Source organism: Athene noctua, chromosome 4 (assembly GCF_965140245.1).
Source record: "Athene noctua chromosome 4, bAthNoc1.hap1.1, whole genome shotgun sequence".
Taxonomy (NCBI): domain Eukaryota; kingdom Metazoa; phylum Chordata; class Aves; order Strigiformes; family Strigidae; genus Athene; species Athene noctua.
This window is the reverse complement of record NC_134040.1, coordinates 68,093,819-68,114,865: the sequence shown is the minus strand read 5'-3', so window position 1 is coordinate 68,114,865 and position 21,047 is coordinate 68,093,819. Positions and strand designations below refer to the sequence as shown.

Here is a 21,047-nt window from a genome sequence, read left to right as displayed (position 1 = left end):
CTTTACAGCAACCAGTCTAGAAAGGCAGGCTAGTCAGAGTCATCACTGCTAAAATAGGAGCTGTCGCAGTATTCCGCTGTGTAAAGGAATTTATGAATGGTTGGGTTCATCTTTGGTATCCAGTGTCTTGGCACTAGAAAGGTCGAAAGATTGAACAGATCCACAAACACTTTGTACCTGTCACTGAAAAAGACAATCAGAACAGTTAATACTGTGGTATTGGTATAGAAGGCCATAATTTCAAAATCCTCAGGAATTGTTTCGTTTCTCTTATTTATTTAATAAGGTTTCTGCACTAACCCTCCTCCTGAATATTCCAGAGTAAAAATCCAATCCTAACTGTTTCTAGGGCATAGCAGATTAGACTCAAAATGGAAATATGGTTGCTATAGTCACATCTATCTCCTGAAAATGCAGAACATGTGGGCTATAATCTCCAGACCTCCACTCTTGTAGATAGCAAGTAGAATTTATCTAGGAAGAATGTTAACCTGAAATTAAGGAAGTGTGAGAAGGCTTGCTGAAAAAGACAGTGAACCTTTAATCTTTGAATTCAATCTGTGGCTTTTTGTTCCCCCCTCTGTTACAATGGTTGTGATGGGAACTGTTGCCCACAGCCACACATGGCATTCACCAGCCACATATGGTTTCTCTTTGAAAACAAACCTCAAAGCAGGTCCTCTTAGAGGAAGATGTTCTAAATATCCTTGTGCTTTTTGACATAATGTTGTTCAGGACTGTCAGGACACAGTTACAGCTAGAAGGCGTGAATTGTCTAACTAGCTGAATCCTCAGATTTTGTGTAAAAAAAGTTCTACCCATTCAGAGAGTGCTCAGGCCCCAAACATCCCTTTTAAGAATTCTGCTTCATCCAGCAGAAAGAAACATGTTTCTGATTGCTGCCTGTGCAGCTTGAGAGTATTAGTTACTATCAGCTTTAAGAATATATTCAATCCTGAATTGAAGTAGCTTAGGTTGTACAGTTAGAGGTCATGTTAAGGAATAAAGAAACTGTCATCAGCTGCACAGTAGCTGGGAGTCACTTCCAGCATGTATCACCTCATTAACTTGGGCTAGCTTGCACACAAACTAAACAATGCAGGATTAACATTATTGCTAGATCCTTTGACAATTTTATGTGGCACTTTGCATGACAGGTCAAAAGGAGTTCTTTTTGCCCCAAAAGGCTTGGAATTTATATACGTCAACCCAATTGTTAAGTGAATGTACAACAGCCAGGAGGAAATGACAGAATCCCAAGAGAGAAACAACAGCCCTCTGGCTTCTGATGAGCTGTCTGAAATCCGTCTCCTGGCATTAATCTATGAACTGCATTATTGCAGGTAGTGGGGTCAACGCATTATTCTTGCCTCACTGTTGAGCGCAAATACTGGTAGCCTGATGAGCCTCCGGTGCCAGCCTTGCTGCCAATCATTCTGTGCACCATGCAGACGTGGTTATCTAAGGAATACAAAAGGACAGGGCATATGTTCAGTGTTAAGACATAACCAAAGGGTCACATCAAGGTGCATTGCTGAAACATTAAAGATCACACAGAGATCCCTGCAGAGATGCAGAGCTACTAGATCTTCAGCAATGCAGGAGTTAATTATGCTACTCTTCAGTCAACTAATATAAAATTATTGTTAATACAGTACGAACACACTAATTATACATTATTATGCTCTGTCAATTCAGAATTAACTCCTAATAGAGCAGAAGGAATGTTTGCATAAGAAGACATCGTGATGGCATTTTGGGAGACATTGGAAAATATATACCTGTCCCTTAAATAAAATTGTTCACCTAACTTAAAGCATGTCATAGAAGTGATAGCTATACCTACATATCTAATGATCACAGAAGAAGCTGTTCATCTTGGCCAAACTACAAATTAAAAAAAGGCATTCCTAAAGGATGAACTCAGAAGCTCAGTTCTAAAACTCTGGGTATAACTTATCTAAAAGAGGGTGAAACAACAATTTACTTGCATCTCAAACAGGGAGTGTAACGGTCAAAAAGTGAAACTTACACCTCCATTTGGTCATGAGGACATCAATATCCATAAGGGAGGTGAGAAGCTGGAAGGGAACCTGAAAACGAGGCTCCTCCCTTGGAAAATGAAAGAGAAGACAATGAGACCTCTTATGATATTTTGTCTTTTTCAAAGCAGTGCTTCAACAATGTTAATAGTGACTTAGCATATATTTTTCCTAAATTACTACTGAAATGTCAGTAGATATTATGACAAATGCTTCTGCCATGTAAGTCTCGACCTGTGCCTTTTCACTCATACTTGGAAAAATACTCTAAATCTGTCTAGGACACTTCGTTGAACAATTCAAACAAGGCATTTGCTAGTTTCAATCTGATGAGCAACATCTGGTCAGACACGAACCAGCTGTCTAGATAGGCCATGTAATCTCCATCCTTGAAAATGTTCAAAACTCAACTGGACATAGCCCTGAGCAGCCCAATCTGACCTTCAGTTGGATCTAAGTAATCTGGGGTTTTGTGGAGGATTGGACTACATTACATTCCAAGGCATATGCTAGCCTAAATAAACTGTGCTGATGTCCCTAACCTTCACCTTTCCTTTTGCCAGTAATCATTGAAGGTATATGTTCTAACATTACCTGTAGAAGTAGATCATTAAGGCACCCTTCAGTGCTTTGTAAGACAGCCGTCTTTCTCCTGCAAAATGCAAGTGTCCTTAGTTTGTTACTGATTCTTCTGCAAATTTAATGCTATTATGTGATTATATATGTCATGTATGAAAAATTAAAAGTGCATATTGACATACATAAATACAACGTACCTTTACTAAGCAGGTGTTCGTGGCGTTTTTCATCAAATAATGAAAGTAATACATCTTTCTGTTTTTGGAATTCAGATAATAAGTCATCTTTTTCTTCTGATTCTGGTTTGGCCTGTGATATTTAAAACAAAAGCTGGTTTAGAATTCAGTAGGGAAAATGAAGCACTTGAATGACCAACGATGTAACTCCTATTTTCATCATAAATACTCTGTAAGTTTACTTCTTAAATATAAGAACTGTTTTTTCATACAAGATAGATGAGTCACTGTCCTTTAAAAAAACACAATTACCACAAAATGTACAATTAGATAGCTGTCAACACAATCCAGATGAATGAATGTTCAAACAAACTGGCAGCTTATCACTTTTCTTTTGGTCTAGAGGCCTTGAAACCACTTAGACTTTGTTTGAAGTCTGATTATTTTATTATTTCTTTTCAAGGAAAAAAGAAGACATCCTTGCACAGCTATGGGTAAGAAAAATTATAAATAAAAAGGTTTAGATAAGTTAGAAAGTTGTAAACAGATATCTCAGGAAATTGATTCATTCTTATGGTGTTTTTTCCATTAAAAATGTGCTTAAAGCTACAGTTCTTACAATATTCAGGGATTTGCTTGTATTTATTTCCCAGTGCAATTCAAATGATCACATAGCAGCAAATTACCACATACCGTTAAATCGAAATGGGCTCTTTGTAGTGACACTCCATATTCCACAGCTCAGGGGCCTAAACACTGTGTTTACTCTGAACTGTAGATGCACGTACTAACTAAAAGGGAAGTTGCAGTTTCAATAAAATCAGTTTCAACCGTTCCACTGATACTATCCTTTCACAATCAAAATCATCCATGTATCACATGCTTTAAACCATCTTAGATGTCAAATTACAAAGTTATCCAGGTTTCCTGAAAAATTTTCAGGTTTTTTCTGCTTCTTGCAGACAGAGGCTGCTGAAGATTAAGTGAAGTGAGAGAGAAACTGAGTGGACTAAAAGTCAAATTCCTGTCAGGATGTCATTTTTCCAGCTGTCTTTGCTTATAGCTAGATCACTGTGTACCTGCACCAAGGCGAATTCCTCTTCTAGACCTTTTAAAACATTCACTTCAAATTGTCCCCAGAAATCAAATCCTTCTGCGTCAAGTCCCGGAGTTCTTTCCAGCCATGCCTTTAATAATAATGATAATGTGTTCAAACATTAACAATGCAAGTGCATTACTCTAGAATTACAGGTTATAGCAACATAAATTATACTGCTACCAGTTGTTCTGGTTTAATATTCTGTAGAGGTGCTTATTGCTGGAGTGAGCATGTCCATGTAGATGATTTATACCTGCATAATGATGCTGTGCAAACACACTCACAGGTTCCATGTTAAATGACCAGTGTTGGAAGACAAAATCTTTCTCATTCTAAGAGTATCTTTAAAACCAGCTCCCTTGCAGATACAGGAAAGAAATCTTATTCCATATATATAGGATAATTGTAAAGATAAATCCCAGAAGATACAGGACCAGTTTTTGTCATGTCAGACAAGCTGAATACTGATCAACCAGTCTGTCATTAACTTACACCACAATATGTGATGATACAAGACAGAAATTTCCTTGGCAGTTAGCAAAGCTTTCTCCCTGATTTCCTTGTAATAATGGAAATGAAATTAGGAGGGAAAAAAAAATACTAATCTTTATGGTCAACCTCCCTTCAGAGATCACTTAATTTATCTCCTCATCTGAAAGATACAAGAGCTTTAAGTCTTAAATGAAGAAAAGCTAGAGAAAATTCTTTAACACTGTATCAGGTGTCATTAGACAAATGGATAGGGCTAATCAGAATGGATGCTTTTATTGAGGTTTATACGGCATTATTCTTTAGAAAGTTATGTTAATTTTGTGTATGAAAACAACAAGGGAGTTAAAGAAATTACCATGAGTCATTCATAACTCTGAGACAGAGTCATTATATCAAGGAAAGTGATAATGAAACCTTTGTTAAACATCTTTTCTCCTTTCCATTTTGAGTTGTCATTTTTCCTTTTCTTTTTTTAACCTCTCTAATAGCCATCACTAACAGTGGAAATATTTTTTTTTCTTCTAAAAAGGGTTTATAATCATGAAAAACAATGTGAATGAAACAGTACATTTATATTCTAGACTCATACTTCCACAATGCAATTTACTAGTTTAACAGTCAGACTTTTCAGACAAGGCAATGCTGTGAAAAAATCAGTTGATTTACTAATGACTAACTCTCTCTCATATGAAATTTGGTAAGAATCCAAAACACAACTGACTGGAAAATTGTCAGCATGCTTGTTTCTCTCAAAGAAGAAGAGTTTGTCACTATGGGGGAGAGTGAAGCATTATTACCTCCACGAGTTGCAGTAGCGTTGGTTCTTGCTCTGATTTAAGCAGTAGTTCATAATCCTGTCCCTTGAAGTTATCACGATAATGCCTTCTGTTATAGGGGACTCTCAGACTTTGGGGAACACCAATTTTGTTCTCTAGCAAGCGAAACTGAAGGCTTTGAAAACCTGAGGCTGGGCTTAGGTAATATCTTTGGGAAGACAAGAAAAGAAGATATAAAAATTCAGGATATTATTTTACAGCGATTGGGTTCTCAATAAAATAGAAAAAATTCATATTTTCACAGTTGAATATCAAATAGGTATCAGCATTTTTACATGATTGCAATTAAGAAAAACAAGCTATTTTAATGCAACTACTGTGTATCTAGTATGTAATGTATGTATCATTTAATTTTCCAGCTATATATTGTTTGTATGTACACAGATACAGACACACACTTATGTTTGTACTGTGTTTTAAAATTGCAGCTTTGTCTGTGTGATGTACAGGAGGAAACGTCAGTGAATATCCTTTCTTTTCCAGACAGAATAAGCAGCTTCACCCCAAATAGCTATTACAAAAATTTCCACATTATTAAACTGCCAATTAATGTGTTTTAAAGAGGCTTGTTATACAGAATAATTGCTATGTATACAATAGAATAATATTCAGAAAACCATTCAGTGAGTTTCATTTGAGAGATTCAATAATGGGATTCTTTCAGAGTTAAAAAACGTGACCATGCTGAAAAAAAAAAAAATTAATAAAAGTAATCTGAAATCCAAGATTGCTAGATAATTCTAATGCACTTTGAATTGCAAATATAAGATTTGGCAGAAACAGACCATTGATTTGATCTTATTTTTGCTTATCAAATGACAGTATATTATTAAAAAGCAGAATCAAAAATGCGTCAAAACAGATGGGTTTCCTCTGCTTTAGTATAACGCTAGATGATACAGATGTTTCAGACTTCCAAGAGAAGCAAACCTGTAGTTTCATGTGCTTTTTAATTAGGGAACATTAAAGGATAGAAAAGAAAGGCTGCTAAAACAATGCACAAGTGGATGCTAGACAGCACTGAGGTCACAAGCCAGACAGGTCATGACACAACCAGAACAAGAACAGGAAGGCAGACAGTGGATAAAGCTTTCACACGTGGTAGTGTAGTGGAAGGGCCTACCTGAAGGGAGGGAAGAAACAGAAATGCCATGGGAGAAGTGAGGCAAGCCAAGGGATCCCAAAGAAAGCCTGGGCAGAAGGCAGAAGAGCTACCAACCACCCAGCCCAGCAATACATTGGGCAGCTAGTGGAGAACAAAAGTTATTGGGGAAAAGGAAGAGACAGTAATGCTTCCTTCAGCCACTTGAAGCCCCCAGCGCTACAGACCCACTGAAAACACAAAGCAAGGAAACACTAGGCAAACCAAGACAGCTGAAATATCGGTAGAATAATCTACAGAAAGTGCATTTCTCTCACCCAAGCACTTCTCTCATTTGCCACAGAATGCAGCTACAACTGTGCAGTGGTAAGTTTCAAGTAAATTGTTAACGGAACCGTGAGCTATTTCTATTGTTTTACCTTTTTACTCTGAAACCATCCAGCAGCACCACACATAAACATCAGCAATTAACTTGTACTTCTTTGCAGAACATGCCGGACTCATGCTCAACTTCGTAACTGACCCTTGCACTCTAATATCAGGGTTGCCTCTCTAAGGTATGCTCTCACCTTGCTGAATGATGCACGTACTACCAGCTGCCAGGGCACATGCAAAATTCACAATCAGTTCTAAGGATGGGAATTACCAGCTCATGGATTACTGTGCAGGAACAGTAAGTATTTACCTGAAATCAAAGAAGTCCAAGGCAGTCATAGTTTCCAAAACTGAGAACTGTTCAACAAGTAATTTCAGAATCATTGAAATTCTGTTCATTCGAGTGATAACCTTCAGCATGTTCCTCTCATCTCTTACCTGTAGGAAAAATACATATCATAAACAGAGAGAATGGTGTTCTCTTTATATCCTACCTATTTTTTTCAGGTCTTTTCACTGTTGAACATCACTATGGTTCCCAAGTCCTCTCCATGTGAAATCCATAGCAGCAGAATCTCATACTGAATAGAGAGCCCATTTTTAACTGAAACTATAATTCTCAAAGATTAAAATCCGTTTTTCTCTGACTGATGATACAACTAGGGCAAATATATATGGGTAGGTTTTTTTCTATATCTTTGACTGAAATAAAAGTCACCACCAGAAATTAAATTCCAGACCAAAATCATTTATATCACGATCATTTCCAATGATTACAACTATAACTTTAATGATATATTATATAATATGATAATTATATTATTATATCTATTATAATCACTTCTATAATCATTTCTATTATTATGAAGGAACAAGGCAGATGTGGAAAGTACTTAAAAGTTGAGAAGCAGAATAATTTGAGAGATCAGCAAAAGAGCACATCTAAAAAGTTGTTCATCAGAGATGTGCATTAGCAAGCAGAGGAAAACAGAGAAGACTGCATCTGATGGGAAACAGAAAATATTAAATGGAAAACACAGAAGCTCTCTTCTGGCTAAGTTGAACACTTTGTCTGCAGAGGAGTCTGCTAAAATTCCCGTTAGTTTCAATGAGATTAAATGTCTCTCTAAGACCTGGGCATGCAACCAGGAAACAATCAAACTACCAAAATGAAAGATGATAACCATTTCCTTAATCACTGGCTGTGTATGTAACCATAACATTGACATTTCAAATTCTGATTATACGCAATGTTTCATTTTTCACAAAAATAAATAATGAAAAATCATTCTGCTTAAGAAGTGATTTTGATCAGTTATAATTTGATATAATGTTCAATGAAAAAGCCAACAAAATTATGAATGTGGAGGACAACAGAGAACACTTTCATTGGACATTATGATAAAAAGGTTCCTTCTTTCAGTCTGGTCTAGTTTCAAATTATCTTTGTATATACAAGTTTATTATATTATTCAAGGTATTTCAAATTACATGCATTCAGCCTTTTTCTGTGGATGTAGTATCAGGTCAGGAGTTTTCTTTTGTTATCGATTATTACGAAGTGTGTTTAGCTTTGGGCAAATGTTTAGAGATGTTGAAAATATTACTGTTATATATGTAATTTTCAGAAGTTCTCATACAATTGTACACTGTGATTTTGATTGTTGCTTTTCTGTTGGATTTAATAATAACTACTGAAAAGAGTTTTCCTTTCATATAGCAGATATTGGATGGAAGGATATAGTATGTAGACTTCAAAAAATTGAACAAAGGCAAAAGTGACTTTTCAACATAAAAGAACCTGTGAGGCCTCTGGTTTCCAGTTTTGCCTCTGAGCATGCTTTTTCTGCGGTAGAATATTCCCAAGTTTCTGTTGTTATTCAGTACTAGTAGGAGAGTATGAGAATATTTTTGTCAATCAAACTGGGCTTGGAGAATGATCTACGCAAAAGGCGTTTTCAGGAGGAAATATGATTTTGCTGACCAAATGTTTGTACTATCAAGATATAAGAGCCACTCAGACAAATTTCAATGGTTTTTTTTGGATGCTGTTATTAAAAAAAAAAGAGCACATGCTGCTTTAGTAAACCCAAACATATCAGGCTGGAAGGCAGGAGGCAAAAGAAAGTGCTGCATTTTCCCAAAATTAATATTTGCTTTAAACTTACGTGGCCATTTTGAAAGATCACCCGCACAGAGTCCATTTCCCACAGAATCTGCTTAAACCAAAGTTCATAAGCTGCAACAAGAAAGGCATCATTAGAATTAACTTCAACATTACTTTGTTTTTTCTTCATAGCATTGAAGAAGTAAAATTCTTACCTTTTGATTTGAAACGAATAGCCTACTTTTACACTGCTGGGGTGCAAAAACATGCTGATACACAAATGTATTATCTGTTACAATATGCTGTTCGTTACCTAAACTATTACACTAAATAAACTAGTGTCAAGAAAGGTGACAGAATTTTTTTAAGCATGGTTTACACATCAGATATTTGATGTACAGAACATTCATTACAAAAGGAGGAAAGAGAAAATCTAGGTCTGATACTCCAATAAAAGCTAACTCCAGAGCTGCTTACAGTCTTTATGTCATCTACATTTTTCCTGTCAATAACAGGAAAATATCATTAGGCCACTGCCTGCAAAACATATAGATACTGCCAGTTAGGAAGAACATAACCAGAATGCTGGCTTCTAGTCAGCCTCTGGATGGTTAAAACTGAACTGAAGTTTCAGAGAAGGCACAAGCCAACATACAAAATTTGCCTACAATAAACTGCATAGCAGCCTATTACTCAGACAGGGAAATAATTTAACCACCTTAATTTCTCCAGAAACAGATCCATCCAAATCTTGGATTACCAAATCCAAAGGTTATACTTATGGCTTCATAAGGATAGAGTTGATTACAGCCTTACAAATGATATAGGGATATATACAAATATAAATGCAGATAAAAGACAGAGCAATTGTAGTGATTGTGTCTAAAATGAAAACAAATTGTGTATTGACTGTTTCAGCACTGAGTAACTCCTTGTCGCAAAAATACCAGTCAAACACCACTGAACTCCTCCCAAACACTTACCTTGATGTGTCACAATAAAAAGATGTTCATCATGGATTTTCTTTCCTTTCTTCTCACTCTGAAGTTCTTGAGCATTCAATATTTTGTTCAGCTTAAAAATAAAGATGAGACTGTTCTGTAAAGCTCTCAATTCTGCTGTTAGAAATGGTAATCCTACTGTGTATAACTAATATTTAAGGATAATATTTTTTTTTAAAATACATATATAAAGGCCTCATATTCCAGGTGGCATCAAAAGTTAGACTAAATGGTCTCAGCTATCACTTTTACTTTTTAATTTTGAAAAAATCTTGTCTAAAATGAACCATTTAGATACCCCAAGTAATAAAGTTTGGAAAATAATTTTAAAGATCTTTTTAATTCTAAAAAAAGAGAAAACAAAATATCCAGCATGTTTTCCAAATTTTACAACTATACTGTTTTGCTCCATGAAAACAGAATTCCTATAGTAGAATTCTGTGTAATCATGCAACAACATTTGCACAGAGGCTCTGATTTGAGGCTGTACTAGTTATTTCAGTTCTGACATTACTAATTTTTTTACTGAGTCAAATTTACAATCTAATCGTAGCTGTTTTAAAAGAAATCTTTGCCAGATTCTATATAGTATATCAACAAATCAGTCTTCTGTTCACAAGCACAGAGTAATTCCGCTCACTTCAGTTCATGCTGTCACCAAAAAAAAAGTCAGGATTCTTATATTACTTATGGCAATTTATTTTTACTTATTTCTTAACTACTTCTAGTTGTTGCAGTTTTTTGTTTCGGGGGTTTTTGTGTTCCCCTTAGTCATCAGCCCCCCTTTAGGTTTCTGCAATATATTTTTCCAGCCAAATATTCTGCGCTTTCATGCAATAACTCGGGGAAGTTGCACATGGCCTGCTGACATGGAAAAATTGCCAAGTGGTGATTGTCAGACCAAAGAAAGCCTTTTGTGGTGCACCACTTCAGAGTTTAGGTTTACCAATATAAGTAATTCCCCACCAAAACCCCCCAAATATCCAGCTTCCGAGCAGTTTAAGAAGCCATCCCACACTCCACCTGCACCACCCCAGCTGAGACCATGACTACACTGGAAAGCTCAGGTAGATGACGGGCACTTGGAGACCTGTCTTAGTGACTGGCTGACTGCTGTGAGAATCATCTATCACAGGTCCTGGCTCAAGCCTTCAGAATGACCAGGGCAGTAAATATGAAATCCTTAAACTTACTTGTAGGTAGTCTCCATAGACAAGTCCACCTTTGCTGGCTTTATTTATCCCTTCTTGTGATTTGTCATCTTTTTCGTCTTCCAAAGATAGCTTGTTAAAATTAAATCTAGGAAGAATATATAAACTATTTAATTGAAGAACTATGAATGTACCTGTCTTTTTTTCTAACAGATGCATCTACAATTCAAACAATGCTTTGTTTTGAGAAACTGAACACTAAAGCAGGCTTTTGAGAAAAACAATACACCTGAAATAACCTCCTGTCACAGTAACAGCTGGTAGCATTGCATCTAGTCCATCAAATAACAAATGCTCAGACAAGTTCTTATACAGTCTCTTTTCCTTTAGTGATAGCTACAGTTGTCTATTTGTGGATAATCATTAATTCCTCTCTGAGCTTTCATGTTTTACATTAACATTATATCATTTGAACTGACATTATGAAGCAAAACCCAAGGATGAGGGACTCACAGGTAATTGTTCCCTGCGAAGGGGCACCCGCTCATGCTTCCAGGATCCAAACTCGCTGAGCTGCACACCAGGGAATATACTCCGTTAGTGTTCTCAAATCTGCTGCAGCTGCCTTATATGTGACCTTACCTCACGGCTGAGGCCAACCCCCAAATTCTCCTCCTTAGCCCTCAGCCCATCCCCGCTATTCAATAAGTACAGAAATTATCGTGGCACAAAGGTCAATAAGTTCATGTGTTATTGGCTCTCCAGGTTGTGGGGTTTTTTTAGTCAGTCAAAACAGGAATGGCTGTCACACTTGCATTGTCCTGTGGCACACACTTTTTGTGCTTTTTAATGCAAGGTTTCTGCCAGTTGCTTCTTTGGAGATCAAGGCTGGTGTACGGGGTAAGTCAATGAGAGTTCTCTGTGTGAGAAAAAGTCAATATTTAGTTCAGGAATTGTTAAAGTAGGTTTTTAACTTGCAGTCCCTTGTATCAAGATATCAAAATACTTTCAAGTTCAAAAAAATGAAACATGGAAAGGGAAGGGGAAGGGAGGGAGAACATATTTCTATGTCAGCCTGAATGCTTTTAAGAGATATTAAGTAATACACATACTTTCAAAAAAGGCACACAGATTAAGAAAATTAACTAAAAAGAATCATGTACATCTCATGCTATTTTTCCAGTGATTTAATTCATAACAATTTTGTAATTTTATTTCCTCACACAAAAGTTTCACTCTCATTTATTGACAAACGTTACTCAATTCTGTTTAATCATCAGCTTAACACACAATGAAGTAACGTGTAACTAGTGTGCACTTTTTTCCTGCCTGCCAGCCTCTTCTGAAAAAAAAGTTAATGCTCAGTTTTACTGCAAACAAAGTTACAAGGCCCCTGTGACCCTAGACCATTTGCTCTCTGCAAGATTTACTCCACTTAGTGGTGTCTGAGTTGTAGCTTCAGTTGTTCTAGTCACTTAAGAGTAGGTGGCTCACAAAAAAAGTCATACACAGTACGTGGATGATGGGATGTACACGCTGCTCAGCCAGGTGCCATATGTCAATGTATACAAATATTAACTTAAAACTAAGCTGAGCCACAAGAAAAGTAGGACTCCACTGAAGGAACCCATCAAGCAAGGTCAGGGTGCTCTTCATGATGCAAAACCTGACAGAGGAAAATAATCCTCTCACCACACACATCTATACCTCTGCTCAGGGTGCAGGCAAGTAGAGATGAAAGTGAAAACTCTGCATGGGCACATATATCAGAAATTAAATGTTGAAAACTCTGCCTTTCACCATCCCATTTGCACTCAAACAGCTTGGTTACAAATGTATTAATCTCTCACATCCACAGATCTCAAAGTCATGGACAAGGAAGGTTTATCTTGTCATTTCTATAAATTTTCACCTGAAACATCCAGACTGAGCCTCCACAGTGAAATCAAACTTTCTATTACCTTTTCTCATAGCACAAGCAAAGAAAGAGTGTGAACCTCATAAAAATAAGGACAGTTGAAAAATATTGAACTCAACCTCAACAAAAAAATTGCTATCGCTTTTCTTGTGCAGTTTTAGTTTCTTCTGTGGGACAGAGAATTATAAACTTCTAGAGCAATGGTCTCCAATTCGCAACCTTTACATTGCCTGCCCAGTAGGCAAAGGACTTTGAAGTATCAGAGCCCTTTCAAACTGTGCTTAAAAAAACATTAACTCCCTGTTTGGGAAGTAATACTACCCTTAATCAGTCCAGGGTTACCAAACTCACTCAAAATCTAGCTGAGGATACTATCTGAACCAAGCACTATACCAACTCCTCTTCTGATTCAGCAACAGAGAAGCTTCAGTCAATCAAATAAATCAGCCAGACTACAACGATTTAGAAAGTTATTTCCAGTATTCCCAGCATGTTTGAACTCTCTGTTTAGGGACTTGATAGCTGATTGGTCTCAAAGAACCTCCACCTAAAACCCATCAGCCTAGTAGGACTTCTGAAACCTGCCAATCCAAATGAAACGTACGCGCTACTCATCGCTCTTGCTTGATGAGCGTGTTCACTTTCTCCTGTTAAACCCTCTTGCACTAGTGCATTTTGAAAGCTTGGCTATCCCCAGGACCCTCCTGCTGAAAGAACATTCCCAAGTGTCCCTGAGTCCTTCATCACCAATATCTGCCTTTCCATCAGTTCCTCTTGTATTTCACTAGCAACCAAGAATCTTATGATATACATGAGAGGATTCAAAAATATGATTGTCAAAATCATCAGAAATGCAAAGACATTGGAAAAAGGAAGCACAAGCAGTTTGTTTCAAGCCCACACTTGGGCAACAAACACATTCCTCTAACCATGTCTGTACAACATCATGCTTTAATTTAAAATAAGAAACAAAAATATTTTTTGCAGTGCAGTCAATACATGAAACACTGTTATCAAAATATTCACTCAGATCCTAGAAAATCCCCAACAATTTAACAATTCCTTTCCAGGACAGAGATAATGAAAAGTAAGCTGTTACTTTCATACACAATGCAGAAGGAAGATAGTAAGCTCAAGTTCTGTATTATTATGAGAAGCAAAACCCAAATATGTTTAAGGAAAAAAGACTACCTAGTGAGTTTGTTTAAAAATGGTTTTAGTATCTAAAATATATACTCTATACTTTGTATGTACTCTATATATACTTTGTAGAGTGAGGATGTATCCTTGCAAATCCATGTTTACCAGGCAAAGTCTATGAACTCTCTGATTTTACACACAAACCAGAAATAATTTGGTCTCTCTATCTCTCATAGGTAACCCCAAGTGAAATAAACATTCAATCTAAAATATGCGTAAATTCAATCAGTCTGATCTGATGCTGCAGTAATTTAACAGTCCATGTTTCACTTTGAAAATTAGGAATGTTGGAAGTGGCTTCATGTTAACCTCTTGAGCAAAAGCCTTACCTCTCTCCTGCCCTGCCTCAAAAGCAAGCAAACAAAAATGAAACCACTGTGTTCATGGTTTATAGAGAGGAGCAAAAACAAGTATGGAACTTAAAGTTGGTATTTCTGACCTGCATTGCATATATAGCCAGGGCAAGCTCTGCAGACTGACCATTTCCTGAAGACCTGGGTAATATTATGGATAATATTATTGCAACTATTCATTTAAGGACATTTAATCTTATATTAGCTGAATTCTGTGCTTTAATCATTCTGTCAGACATAAAACTATCCAAGATCAGTGGAAAAAGAGGTCTTAATGGGGACTTGAAAACCCCTGAAATAAAACCATAGACAATGCAGAGCTATCATTCATGCATCTTACTAGCTGTCTTCATCTGATCTCAGTAAGGCTTCACAAGTGTGTAATGAACTTGGTACTAAAAAAAATTTTTTAAAGTTATTTGTGCTACCTGATTATGAAATTGTCTGTTATCAGCGTTGATCATAGCACAGATTAAAAGAGACCTCAGGTTTGGATCAACTCGGAGCCTTAAACTCTGGTGTTGCTGCAGAAACCCTTAGGAATAAATGTACTTCTGTGATGCTGCTCAAATCTGGGACTTGCTGTAGGGATCTGATTTTACGTTTGAATGGTTTGAGCAGCCTTTATGTCCTGACACAGATTTTACAGCTGCTTTGACATCTCTTTATATTAGTATAATCACAAATGAGTCTTGACTGAAAAAAGCTCTTACCTATGTGAATATATCTGAAAGCAAAATATAACCTTAATTTTAACTGACAGTAGTACTTTTTCCACAGAAAGCACCATCATTTTCCTTTTTCATGCTGAACACCCAGAACCACATAGAAGCAGATGTAACCACACACAAAACTTGCTATTCATGCTGTGGATGGCTAAGCAAGGCTGTGAAAACCAAGAGTGTCTGTGTGTCCTTGATCTTTTATTTAATTACTTCTAAAGCGTGGAAGTCAGACAGAAAGACTTCTGTTCATCCCAGAAAGATATCAAAGAACTCTAACCTTCAGCAGTTGGTGAGAATATTCTGTTTTGTGACTGGGCTAAATACAAGACAAACAGTTAAACACAGCAGAAAAAAACCCACACATCTTCCCAGAACTGTACTTTGTGGCCTTCAAATGAACTATCATGACCTTTATGACCAAGCATGGGAATTGTTGAGCACTCTTTTTAATCGACCCTCGTCCCCTTTCTGTTTACCTCCCCTTCCTCAAGTAGACATGGCGTGGCTGGGCTAGCTTTTCTTATCTCAGCAGCAACAGGGTTGCAGAGCAGAGACAAACTGAACTTACTCAGACTGAGAGAAGTGATTCATATGAACAAAAAGGGAACCGCTCTCTAGCCTGGCGAAGAGGAGATTTGATGTAAGGCAGAGGTGGCCTGTAGTGTATTTTCTAGATACAGCTGGAGCCAAGAGACTCTATGTTCTTACTGTGTGGGGCTCTATGTCTAAAACATTAGTCTGATAAGGACAGGAAAGGAAGAATTACCTCCTATGTATTGTCATGAATCCAAGAAGACTCTTCTCTCCTACAAAATTAGAAGCAAACTGTTCACCTAAGCCAAATCTCATGTTATCCTACATGAAACCACTTATGGAGAAGAAAAAATGCACACACAAATTGTTTGGGCAGTGCCACCCATTCCTCTGCTCAAACTCTCATTCTGATTACAAAATCATCACAAATCAATTTGTTTTTCCAATGTTCATTAACTTGAACAAAGAGCTTGGAAGCCTGCTACAAACAAGTGACGTATGAAGCTTCCCAACACTGTTGTCCCGGAATTACCTGGGACTTGTCTACCTGAACCTGTGCAAAGCATTTGACACTGTCCGCAAAACATCCTTGTCTCCAATTTAGAGACATGGATTTGATGGATGGACTACTTGGTGGATAAGGAATTGGCTGGATGGTTGCACTCAAATTGTTGCAGTCAACAGTTCAATGTTGGAGTGGAGAGCAGTGACAAGTGATGTTCCTCAGGGGTGGGTATTGGGACTGGTGCTGTTTAACATCTTTGTTGGTGACATAGACAGTGGGATTCAGTGCACCATCAGCAAGTCTGCCAACGACACCAAGCTGTGTGGTGCGGTCGATACACTGGAGGGAGGGATATGCCATCCAGAGGGACCCAGACAGGCTTGAGAGGTGGGAACATGCAAACCTCGTGAAGTTCAACAAGGCCAAGTGCAAGGTCCTGCACATGGGTCAGGGCAATCCCAAGCACAAATACAGGCTGGGAGATGAGTGGATTGAGAGCAGCCCTGCAGAGAAGAATGTGGGGATATTACTGAATGGAAAACTGACTATGAGCCAGCAATGTGCACTCACAGCCCAGAAAGACAACTATATCCTGGGCTGCATCCAGTGAAGTGTGACCAGCAGGTCGAGGGAGGGGATTCTCCCCCTCTACTCCACTCTCCTGAGACCCCACCTGCAGTGCTGTGTCCAGCTCTGGGGACACCAACATAAGAAGGACATGGACCTGCTCGAGCCAGTCCAGAGGAGGCCACAAAGATGATCAGGGGGCTGGAGCACCTCCCCTGTGAGGACAGGCTGAGAGAGTTGGGGTTGTTCAGCCTGGAGAAGAGAAGGCTCCGGGGAGACCTTATAGCGGCCTTCCAGTACTTAAAGGGGGCCTGCAGGAAAGATGGGGAGTCTATCAGGGAGTGCAGAGATGGGACAAGAGGTAAATTTTAAACTGAAAGAGGATAGATTTAGCTTAGATATAAGGAAGAAATTCTTCACTGTGAGGATGGTGAGACACTGGCACCGGTTGCCCAGAGCAGCTGTGGCTGCCCCCTCCCTGGCAGTGTTCAAGGCCAGGTTGGACGGGGCTTTGAGCAACCTGGGCTAGTGGAAGGTGTCCCTGCCCATGGCAGGGGGTTGGAACTAGATGATCTTTAAAGTCCCTGCCAACACAAACTGTTCTATGATTCTATGAATTAGAGTAGGAATTATCCAGCAGAGATGGCTTTTATCTACTTAACAGTGGCTGGAGTTGGATAAAAGATCCAAGTAGGTCACACCATGCTGAAGAGTTTCTAGTAGAAAGTAGCAGATGTCTTGGGAAGAGCTATTAGAACAAAACATTCATTAAAAAAAAAAAAAAAAAAAAGACAATTACAGTGAGATAATTTCCCTAGTATATTCATATAACTTTCCAATGTTGATAGTCCAGAACTTCCTAGGACACCTGTGTCCTTCCTTGCACTTCATAACCCTTCTGTGAATCCACAGCCTGCAGCAATGAGTTCTGTAACTGAAGTGCATATCACATGAAAGAATATTTCCCTGTGCTAGTTTCAAACTTCCTGCCAAATAATCAAGTAATTTTAATTTCTGTTTTGTACTGTCATGACTTATGAGCTTGTGAGAAATAACTATACTGTACCTTTATAGTCCCCGTCACCCTTTTCTGCACTTGTGCAGATTCTGTTGTGACCTTTTTGAGATGAAGCATTCAAAAGGAAAATATATTTTTCATGTATAGATGTGAGCATTGTTAGTTCCATAAAATTATAATGATTAAAGAACTTGTCTCTTGGACATCAAACCAACAACAATAATAGTGAAATGCAGTACAGCAGCTACTGGTAGGTTTTTGTTGTCAAGGTGCAACTCAGATTGCACAGGTGAAGCACCCAGTAGCCTAAGTCAGTACCTCACTGTGCTGGTTGTTAAACAAGCACTGAACAGAAAAATAACTTTCCTAGCCAGTTTAGTAATATAACAAGAGACAGACAGGTGGGTGAAGACACATAAAAGGAAGGTGAAGAGGAGAAGATTTGGCACCAAAACATGAGTGTGTTGTGATTTTTCAAAACTGGATTTGCTATTTAGTTAGCATTTGAAATTAACAGCTTTAAGAAAAATAAAATTAAGTGACTCAAGACTAAAACAAACAAGTTTAAAGTTGATGCAATATTAATAATCCAATCAGACATTTGTACTTGGGGGAGGAACAGAGCTCAAGGTCTTGCAAACTACAAACAAAGAGAAGAGATAGTGCTGCAAGGATTTTTTTTGTTGTTAAATATCGTATTTGTTCTACTTCTTAAACACCAAGAACTGTGTCGTCACTTCCCCACATACCTTTAACTTCCATTTATGTTTCACATGTCCCAGCACAATCCCCCCACTCCTGTCTACCATTTGTGGCTCAGCAGAATACAGCAGAATCTCTTTCACATCGCACAGTGTCTGACCCTCTTAATGATGGTACCAAATCTTCTGCTTCAAGCTGTGCTTAAAAAGGAACTCTTCTTAGTTTACCACCAGTTTCTCCTACACGTGTATTTTCTAAATATACAGCATTCATGCTGACTGTGCTTTCATGGGTTGTCTGCAAGCTGTACGCCAGCAGTAAAGCAGCCTGCTCTCTAAAACGTCCCAGAGGAACAATTTATTTTCCTCATGTTCTGACTGATAATTATTTCCCAACTATGGAGAAAACGTTTCCTCACGGCTATTGCCAAAACTACTTTTTTACATTGATGAAATGTATCAACATCAGCCAATCTATAAACTTAGGAAAAACAACATCTCTTGAATACATGCCACGGTGTTGCCCCAAGGCAAACCTACTCTCTTTTAATGCCTTGCAGCCACACATTGCAAGGTGCAATTCTTTACAAGGCAGCTGTTGTTTCTTCCCTCCCAAACACCTGAATCCTGGTTACCAGTCAGGTACAATGAAGTCAAAATCTGGAGCCATAATCTACCCCCGTGCCTCCACGTGGTTCAATTCATGCTGCTGTTTACTCCATGGTACAGCTAGCTATAGCAAGTGCAAAGGGCTGGTTCAGGACAAACGCTGATATCAATTTGCTAATCTGATGCTATTCAGTGTTATCATTAATGGCTTGGATGATGGAATACACTTCTTTAATTGACAAAGTCTGGAAGGTATAATGGCATGCTGACAGATGGGGGCTAGAATTCAAAATTGTCTTAATGCACTGAAATAAATAATGTGCAGCTTCTGTAATGTAGAGAGCAGTACTTCTGAACTTCAGTTGTGATAACCAAACTAGCAAAAAAAGAATTATTTAGAAATTATCTGTATGTTTCAGTTAAAACAAACAAACAAACAAAACAAAAAAATAACATGTTAAGGAACGAAAGGCAAAACTGTGAAAAGTGCAAATTTTATACTGAATTTTTTTAATGGAAACTTTCTATATGACATGGAAACCCTCCTTTCCATTCAGTATCAGAAAGAATTTGTCTGTTGTGTTTTATCCTGGGCACCACTCTTCAAGAAAAATGAAGACCACTTGGAAAGCACTCGGAAGAGAATGGCAAAGACAATGAATGTTTGATGTAGAAAATATGGCCCATTAAGAGAGATGGAAAGAATTATACTTGACCTGGATAACTAGAAGATTGTGGGGGAAAAGTGATAAAAACCTTTCCTTCAAAGGAAGGAGTAATAAATAATTTTCTAGATACAAGGGGACGGGAAAAGGAGTAACCAGTTTAAATTATGGCAAGATAACACCGACATCAGAAAACAAAAAATAAATTTCTATTATCTGTAGAGCACTAGAAAACATTGATGAGAGCTTATGATTTCTCCATTCAGTTGATTCTGCCTCGATGCAGAGACAGATCCAATGAGTCATCAAACTCTCTTTGAGCACCTTCTCCTGTAGCCCGCCCCCCCCCTCCCCATTGCTGAATCCACTGATGTATCTGCTTTGAAGGAAGTAGCAACACAGATGCTTGCATACACAATTAGTTACCATTTTCCACTTATCCCAACACTTGCCACGAAATGGCAATGACAATACATTGTAACAGTCCAGATGATGGTCACTTATTTTTCCTGCTCTGTTTTTCTTTTTTTGCTATTTTTGTATGGATTTAGTATAAGTATGTGCAGTCTGCTGTGTTAGCAAATGCACTACTTGCTCTGTCTTAAGATGAGATAATATTTGAGAAGCTTTTATTTAAAAAGAGCTAAACAAAATGTTATAAGAAGCATTAATGTCGAGAAAGCACTTACAGAGTTTTATGCACTGAAGAAGGAAACACTTTGACATTTTCTGGAAAAAAGACATCGTGTAATGAAAGTTAAATATGCACTGAATAGATATTTGTGTGTGTGTGTATGTATGCGTTTTTACTCAGCAGCCCATAAGAATTCCTACAAGACATTTTACTGCAACTAGGCTATAAAGCAACAACTTTATCAGAAACACATTATGTATTTGTCTTAGCAAATAGCTATGTAGTTATGCTGGGGTACAGCATTTTTATTTTTTTTTTTTTTGTTAGCACCATAAAAGAAGAACTGAGCAGCAATGAGGACTGACTTCAAATAACATTGAGCACAAAATTTGCAATACATATGAATACAAAGAATCATGACCACTTCTGTCATTGGTCAGTTTTCCTGCCCTTTACTGCATTAAGTAGTAGGGAATGGGCTGTTTAGATAACCACATACACACTACAAGGAGTGAGCGGACAAACCAAGCTCCCTATGACCTATTTATAATCTGAAAGCTATTTGTGCAAGTCATTTGGGAAAGATGAACAATTACAAGATGGTTGGTCTTCGCCCCCTAGTGTTTGCTTAAGAATTAATGTAAAACAACCATAAAAG

General features: G+C 37.8%; 1 protein-coding gene across 1 annotated transcript; it reads right to left on the bottom strand.

Moving 5' to 3' along the window:
* Positions 1-29: 29 nt before the first annotated feature.
* Positions 30-11,527, bottom strand: TDO2 (tryptophan 2,3-dioxygenase). The gene is made up of 12 exons (XM_074905665.1): positions 11,474-11,527; positions 11,003-11,108; positions 9,792-9,882; positions 8,870-8,940; positions 7,012-7,139; positions 5,186-5,372; positions 3,877-3,984; positions 2,819-2,930; positions 2,637-2,694; positions 2,033-2,112; positions 1,371-1,461; positions 30-183 (listed from the first exon to the last, which is right to left on the bottom strand). Exons 1-12 carry the CDS (start codon positions 11,506-11,508, stop codon positions 30-32), a joined length of 1,221 nt encoding a protein of 406 aa, XP_074761766.1. The 5' UTR covers positions 11,509-11,527.
* Between the last annotated feature and the right edge of the window lie 9,520 nt (positions 11,528-21,047).

Coding starts and splice junctions, on each gene's coding strand:
- TDO2 (XM_074905665.1), bottom strand. CDS start 11,508: ATGAGCGGGTGCCCCTTCGCAGGGAACAATTACCT. Junction 3,985..5,185: donor CGCTACTGCAACTCGTGGAG/GTAATAATGCTT, acceptor TTATTATTAAAG/GCATGGCTGGAAAGAACTCC. Junction 184..1,370: donor TATTTGCGCTCAACAGTGAG/GCAAGAATAATG, acceptor TGTCTTTTTCAG/TGACAGGTACAAAGTGTTTG.